General features: G+C 64.1%; 1 protein-coding gene across 1 annotated transcript in view; it reads right to left on the reverse strand.

Moving 5' to 3' along the window:
* FASN (fatty acid synthase) overlaps positions 1-7,335 on the reverse strand; it is a 34,887-nt gene that overhangs the window by 26,250 nt on the left and 1,302 nt on the right. The window contains exons 2-14 of the mRNA XM_010856543.1: positions 6,465-6,602; positions 5,547-5,699; positions 4,029-4,202; positions 3,589-3,789; positions 3,353-3,475; positions 3,152-3,267; positions 2,927-3,061; positions 1,781-2,243; positions 1,495-1,682; positions 1,208-1,397; positions 510-604; positions 236-370; positions 5-130 (exon numbers count right to left, since the gene is read on the reverse strand). Of these exons, the coding sequence (XP_010854845.1) occupies positions 5-130; positions 236-370; positions 510-604; positions 1,208-1,397; positions 1,495-1,682; positions 1,781-2,243; positions 2,927-3,061; positions 3,152-3,267; positions 3,353-3,475; positions 3,589-3,789; positions 4,029-4,202; positions 5,547-5,699; positions 6,465-6,591 (2,226 nt within the window). The 5' untranslated portion in view covers positions 6,592-6,602. The remainder of the gene's footprint in view (positions 1-4; positions 131-235; positions 371-509; positions 605-1,207; positions 1,398-1,494; positions 1,683-1,780; positions 2,244-2,926; positions 3,062-3,151; positions 3,268-3,352; positions 3,476-3,588; positions 3,790-4,028; positions 4,203-5,546; positions 5,700-6,464; positions 6,603-7,335) is intronic.

The raw sequence follows: 7,335 nt of genomic DNA on the forward strand, positions 1-7,335 counted from the left end.
GCACGGGGCCCACCAGGTTGTTCACGTTGTACTCGGCCGAGAAGGTGCGGGCCAGGCTCTCCTGCCACTGGGTCTCGGGGATGGAAGTGCTGAGCCAGCGTGGGGAACGCGGCTGGGGCTCCCGGATCACCTAGGCGGAGGGCCGGGCGGGGTCAGCCTGAGGGAGCTGGGGCCTGCCTTCCCCGCCTGTCCTCAGGGAGGGCCCCCGCCACACAGCGCGGGGACAGCCACCCACCTTCTTGAGCTGCTGAAGCAGCATGGGGGCGATAGCGTCCATGAAGTAGGAGTGGAACGCCATGCCGCCCGTGCGCACCTCCTTGGCGAACACGCCCTCCTGCTTCAGCTGCTGCACGAACTCCAACATGGAGGCCTGGGGGGAGCGCAGACGGGGAGGGACGGGGGCGCTGACGGCAGTCCGGGTCTGGGCTGGTGCCGGGCTCCCCGCGCAGAGCACGCTCTGCGGGGGTGAAAGGGGACTTGGGGACGAGGCCTTGCCTCCCAGGGCCCACCTGAGGTCCCGAGATGGTCACGGTGTCGATGCAGTTGTGGCAGGCAGGCACGATGCCAGGGGGGCAGCGCTGCTTACACTCCTCCCAGGTCAAGCCTGGGAGCAGAAGAGAGCCTCAAAGGGTGGCATGGGGAGCAGGCACCCCCACACAGCCCTCCCCAGGGAGGGGAATGCTGCCTGGGTGGCCCTAATGACAGCTGCCGAGCGGCACCTTTACGAGGCAGTTTCACCCTTGCCGTTGTCTGGTCTCAGGCAGAGGTGTCATTAATACCGTCCTACAGGTGGGAGCCAGTTTCGGGTCCCACGCCTGGCCTACCAGAGAGGGCTTTGGCCTCACTCTCCCAACAGCCCCTCCGGCTCTCTCTGGTCTCCTCCCGTCCCCACCCCTGCCTGTCCCAAGTGTGAGCAGGCCCACTCCGCCTGCAGCATCCCCCCCAGGGGTTCATGTGAAAATCACGCTGGCCTCTACTGACACCCATGGGCAAGTATGCCGGGCTCCAAGGCCATCCGGGGCATAGCGGGGCAGGCTGTCAGGGTTGTTCTCACCCTGCGGTGAGGACAGTGGCTGGTGAGCTGCCCCCAGGCCCTGGCCTCTGCCCAGCGCCAACACAGAAAGGTGCCAGTACAGATGACCACCTCCTATGGAGACCCTCAGGCCCAGGGGTGGAGCGCGACAGGGGAGCAGAGGGCAGTGCCTACCTACAGCCGCCATGGCCCCGGGCGGGATGTTGGCCTCCTTGATGCACTGGCCTCTCCAGTAGGCAGAGAGGATGGCCTCCTCCTGAGAGATGCAGCCGTCGGCATAGCCACAGGCCACCTCACCCAGGGAGTGCCCGATGATGCCGTCGGGCTGAAGGCCCATGGAGGTCAGCAGGTCTATGAGCGCGATCTGGGGGTGGGGTGGGAACAGGATGGGTCATGCCAGTCTCGGGGACCCCAGGCTCACCACCCTGCCAGCCGGCTCACCCCAGACCCCAGGGGCACACCTGGATGGCAGTGAGGCTCACGAAGGAGATGACGATGTCATCAAAGATGGCCTCGTCTGTGCTCAACAACAGCTGTGACACCTGCAGTCCCAGAGGCTTCACGGCCTCATCCGAGCGCAGGATGGAGTCGCGGAAGCGGCTCAGACGCATCAGGCTCAGCCCCATCCCGCGCCACTGTGTGCCCATACCTGTCCCGGAGGGAGATGTCAGGGCAGCGCCGTGCAGTCCCAGCCCGTGCGGCCCTCGGGGATGACCTGAGGTGGGGCGGGGTGGGGTCGGGGCTCACCGGAGCAGATGAACCAGAGTGGGCGCTTGCCGGCCAGCACCTGCTGCACCTCCTGGCTGCCCCCCTGGCTGCCCAGCACGGCGTAGCCACGGAAGGGCATGGCTGCTGGGGAGGGGGCCGCGATGTCATTGAGCATGCTCACGAAGGCCAGGTTCTGGCTGTGCTGGAGGCCTAGCTCCAGCAGACCCTGCACACCCTCCAGGGTGCGCCCACTGGCCCGCAGCAGACGGGGCAGGGCGGCATGTGGGGCAGGCGGTGGCAGTGGCTGGGAGTTGGGCTGGAGGATGACGTGCACGTTGGAGCCACCGAAGCCAAAGGAGTTGATGCCCACGTTGCCCCCGAGGATGGGCAGGGGCCGGTCCACCACCTGCAGCCGCCCATCCTGCAGTGCTGGGATCTTGGGGTTTGGGTTGTGGAAGTGCAGGTTGGGGGCCCAGAGCCCGTGCTCCAGGGACAGCAGCACCTGTGGGTGCCTCGCGGTCAGCAGGACGGCCGGCCCTGGGCTCCCTGCCCCTGCTGGTCGGGATGGGCTTCAGGTACCTCCCCTCCTGAGGACCCTCTGTGTCACCCCAGAGGCCCTGCCCGCTGCAAGCAATTTCGTTCTCCCCCAAAGCTCGCCCTGCCCCAGTGCAGCGGTCTGGTGACCAAGCCACATGCTCTGTCTCCTCTCAGCCCTAGGCCTCACCTGGGGCCCTGCCACCTCCCAGCCTCATTGGCTGTGGATCTAGACAAAGGCTCCTCAGCCATTCCCCACCCCATCTCCCAAGCTAAGAGCTGCAGACAGGTGGCTATGGTGGCCCAGGGAGCTGAGACCACCAGGAAGCTCCCATCATACCCAGAAGCTCAACCAGTAGTGACCTGGGTCCTCCAAGCTACCAGCTGGTCAGGAGGCCACAGGGAGAGCGAGCCTGGAGACACGGGCTGCCCTGTTGCTTCTGCTCCCTCTGGCTGGCCCCTTGGGGAGCAAGTGCTGGGTAAAATGTCTGGCCCTGTGAAGCCAGGCAGGGGCTGGCCACATGCTGGCGGCCTGCTCTCCGGGCCTCAGTTGACCCATATCCCACAGAACAGCCGGGAGGGACCCTCCCCCAGCAGGCTATAAGACGCTGACGGGGCAGGGACAAGATGGCCCTAGACTCGCCTGCCTACCTTGGCCAGCGCCGCGAGCCCTGAGGCGGGCTCCGGATGTCCCATGTTCGACTTGGTGGACCCAATCCGCAGGGGGCTCTGGCGGGTGCCACACAGGGCTTGCACGATGCCGTTTAGCTCCTGGGGGTCGCCCACCTGTGGGGAACTCAGGGAGGTCAGGACCCCGCCCTGGTGCTTCTCTGGCGTGGGACGTGGGATATGAGCAGGGCCAGGCAGGGGTCTCACCTTGGTACCGGTGCCATGGGCTTCAACGTACTCCAGGGTCTCCGGGTCCAGCCCGGCCGGCTTATACAGGGAGCTGATGAGCTGCTCCTGTGCCTCTCCGGAGGGGTAGGTGACGCCTGGGGGCGGGTCCAGGCCTCAGCACCCCCAGCCCCGCCCGACTACCCGTAGCCCCACCCTCGCCTGCCCCAGGCCAGCTCCCACCTTTCTCTTTGCAGCCATCCGTGTTGGTGCCAGCGTTGAGGATGGTGGCGTACACCCGTCGGGCCAGGGACTTCTTGGTCAGAAGGATGGCCATCACAGCCTCTGCACGGCAGTAGCCATTCCCTGGGGGCGGAGGGCACTTCAGGCTCATGAGCTCAGGGAAGGGCTCAGGGGCTGGTGCCGGATAGAATCGAGGGTGGAGGCACTGCCCGGGGCCCCATGCCCACTGCTCTCACCTGATGCATCGAAGGACTTGCAGGTGCCCTCGGGGCTAAGCATGCCCAGCTTCATGAACTGCACCGAGGTGTTGGGCTTCAGCAGGATGTTCACGCCGCCCACAATGGCCATGGCGCACTCCCCTCTCTGGATGGCCTGGTAGGCCCTCTGCAGGGCCAGCAGGCTGGAGGAGCATGCCGTGTCCAGGGTGATGCTGGGCCCTGCAGGCAAGGACACAATGCAGCCGTGGGACCGCCTCCCCACCCTACACCTTGGGGCTCTGACAGCTCTACTGAGTGCTCTCCACGTGGAACCCACACCACCAGGACCTTGTTCCTGCTGGCCTTCCTAGGGGAGGTATGGTCAGAGTCTGGAAGGGTCTCAGCTGTCATCCGGCCCCTGCCCGCCTCCCCCCACCCCAGGCCCGAGTCAGAAACAAAAGGGCTGTGTGGGCACCCACCTTTGAAGTCAAAGAAGAAGGAGAGGCGGTTGGCCAACATGGCACGCTGGCAGCCCACCATGCTGTAGCCCACGAGGGTCTCAGGGTCTCGGCTCAGAGCCTCTGAAGCCTCAGAGCCACTCACACCCACCCAGACACCGGTGTTCGTCCCCCGAATGGAAGCTGGGTTGATGCCTGTAGGAGGCAGAAGTCAAACCTGCAGCTGTGCTGTGCCCAGCCTGCTGTTGAGCTCTGGGAGGTGAGGCGTCTCCCCTTGGCCTCTCTGGCTGGGGTGACTGGGTGCATGCTAAGTCGCTTCAGTCATAGTCTGCAACCCTATGGACTGTAGCCTCCCAGGCTCTTCTGTCCATGGGATTCTCCAGACAAGAATACTGGAGTGGGTTGCTGTTCCCATCTCCACGGGATCGAACCCAGGGTTCGATCCTACGTTGCAGGGGCGAGGAGGCTCCACCTCGCCTGACTCTAGAGTGGCTGGGGAGTCAGGGAAGAGACAGTGGAGCCAGAGTGGGGTGGCTGGCCCAGGTAGGGTTGACAACAGATAACCAGGTCACAGGAAACTGGGGCCCGGGGGACAGGCGGGGTGCCAGGTGGGGCTCCAGTCTCTGGGTCAGGCAGAGGCCAGAGACAGCTGGAGGTGGGGACAGAGGACAGCACTGTCCCCAGGCTACTCCCCTGGGCACTGGTACTGCTGGCAGGGTCTGATGAGCCCTGAGAGCAGCCTGCCTTGGGCGGGCCAAGATAAGAAGACAGAGAGAGACAAAAGCCGAGTGTCCAGGCTTGGGAAGGAGGGAGGGACACTGGCCAGCCCCTGGAGAGCAGCATCCAAGGTCTCCGGGTGGGGCCTGGGCAGTGGGAAGGCCTCCGCCTCCCCGCCCCTCCCCCCAGGCAGTGCCTGTCCAGGACCCTGTCACACTCAAGGGTCAACCCCAGGGGCTACTTAGCATCTGCTGCAGGACAAGAGACCTGTAAGGCCAGGGTACCCGCCCTGCAAACCACAGGTGGCAGTAGGCAGGTCCTGGGTTCCCCTGTGGCCCACCTGCTGAGGGGCCTCACCCCCATGGCCAGCCTTCCCTCTCCCACTCAGCACAATTTCCATGTTCCCCAGTGTCCCTGGGACAAGTCTGTGCCCTTGAAGCACTTTTCCAAGGCTAGGCACAACCCAGCAGAGGGGAGTGGAGGGTGAGAGTCCTGGGGCCAGATCCTGCCTCCTGCTCTGCCTGGCACCTGGTGTCCTGCCCTCGCCTCCAAGATCAGCCACGCAATGGGGAGTGAGGAAACTGGGGTGACAGGACATGTCTGGGATTCCTCTGGTGTGCAGTTGTGAAACCTGAGCTGCCTGAGGCCCACACCTCCCCACCTCGTCGGCCCCAGCCCAGGGCTCCGCTCCCTCCTCAGCACCTTCTGTTCTGGATGTTTTGTTATGAACACACGATGCTTTTAGAAGCAAAAAGGGAGGTTTTCAAGAAGGGCAGCAGGAAACTTGGGGACGGGCCCTCTGCAGCCCCCCAGATGGCCCACCTGCATCCACAATGGCCTCGTAGGTGACCTCCAGCAGCAAGCGGAGCTGGGGGTCCATATTGTGTGCCTGCTTGGGGTGGACCCCGAAGAAGGAAGCGTCAAACCGGGACAGGTCCTTCAGCTTGCCTGACCGCCGAGGCAGGCCATATAGTCCTAGGGAACACACACAGGTGGAGAAATCAGTCATAGGACATCATAGCCCTGAGTGATTGACTGGGGGGGAGTCCCGGCTGCAACAGGGAAGCTCCCTGGGATGGGTGGGCCCACTTCTGAAGGGGACCCTTGGGCCGGGGGGAACCTCATGGGTGACGGCCCCAGAGCAGAGCAGAGCACTGTAGCGGGCAGCGCTGCCTCCTCCCACCTGCCACTGTCCTGACCTGGCTGAAGACCTTCTGCCTGGCCCCATCCCGGCCTGGCAGCTAAGGCCAGCCAGGCTCTGCCACACTGACTCATATCCTGTAGATCAGGTGGAGCCGCTCTGCGGGAGAATCTACTGGGCGTGAGGGAGTCAAACCAGCTTCCCGGGGGAGCCTGATGTCTTATCTGACCGCCTGGGACAGCACGTGGGCAGGCAGTGGCTGGCTGGAGGTGTTCACCCACCTGGTCTTGCCCTGGCTCCACCCTAAGCAATGGCCCTGGTCTGTGAAAGGGGCAAAGGCTATGCCCAGAGAACTCCAGACTCCCACAGGCTGGAGTTCAGTCCCTAGCCCACTGGCCAGAGGTCCCACGTTCCCCTAGCCCAGAGCCTTCTGGTACCGTCTCCAGAAAGAAGCTATAACACGGCCTCACCTTAGGTGACTGTTGGCTCTGCCAGTGGGACCGGAGTGCAGGCCCTCCCTGGTAACCCGGGAGATTGTGTCCACAGAAGGGGTGAGAAAAGAACCTCTCAAGTAGGCGGGGAGCCCCAGGCTCGCTTACCGGCCTTCCACCGCCTGTCATCATCTGTCACCATGTCCACACCGCCAATGAGATTGGCCCAGAACTCCTCCAGGTTCTCCGACTCAGGCAGCTTCCCAGACATGCCAGTGATCACCACCTCCTCCATGGCTGCTCTCTCTGCAAGGAGGGTGGCACGGGGGCCCGGACGCCAGTCAGCCTGGGCCCCAGCACTGCCAGTCCACAGCCTCGCTGGAGACCCAGCTGCTTCCCAACCCTGGCTTCATGAACCCCCTCCTCCATCTGGCCCACTCAAGGGTGTGAGAACAGCAGCTCAGAAAGCCCCGCAACAAAGATCCACATGGCCAGCTCTGGGGCTGTGCACCCGCTGGAACGTTTTGTGAAGGGTATGTATGGTGGTTGGGAAAGGGGAGTCCCCACTCTGGTCCAGCCTGCCAACACCTCGCATTGGGCTCTCTGGGCATTGGCCTTGGCCTGGGGTGACCCCACCACAGCCCTGCTGCAGGAGACTCAGGAGGGGGCCCCATGGTGGGAGGCAGGGCCCAAACCCTTCTGAGGAAGGGACTGCCTGGCCGTCAGCCTGTTAAGAGGTAGCCCAGGGAATTTAGTAGGCGAAGGAGAAAGGGCAAATGTGGGGGTGGGAAGAAGTGCCCACACTGACTAGCTGGCTCTGCGCTCAGCATCTCGAGCTGCCCTCCAGGCCAGAACCACAGCTTGGTCTCCTCAACAGTGCCAAGGCCTGGCGGGGCTCTGGGGAAAAATTGGTTCCTGTCCCACAGTGGGCAGCCCCAGCCTGTACGGCCCCTCCAGCAGGCTCCAACCTGGAGAACCACTCTCTCAGCTGCCAGGCAAGCACTACCCAGACCCACACATCTGCACAGGTCGAGGCCTC

This window comes from Bison bison, unplaced genomic scaffold (assembly GCF_000754665.1).
Source record: "Bison bison bison isolate TAMUID 2011002044 unplaced genomic scaffold, Bison_UMD1.0 scf7180017864371, whole genome shotgun sequence".
Lineage (NCBI taxonomy): Eukaryota > Metazoa > Chordata > Mammalia > Artiodactyla > Bovidae > Bison > Bison bison.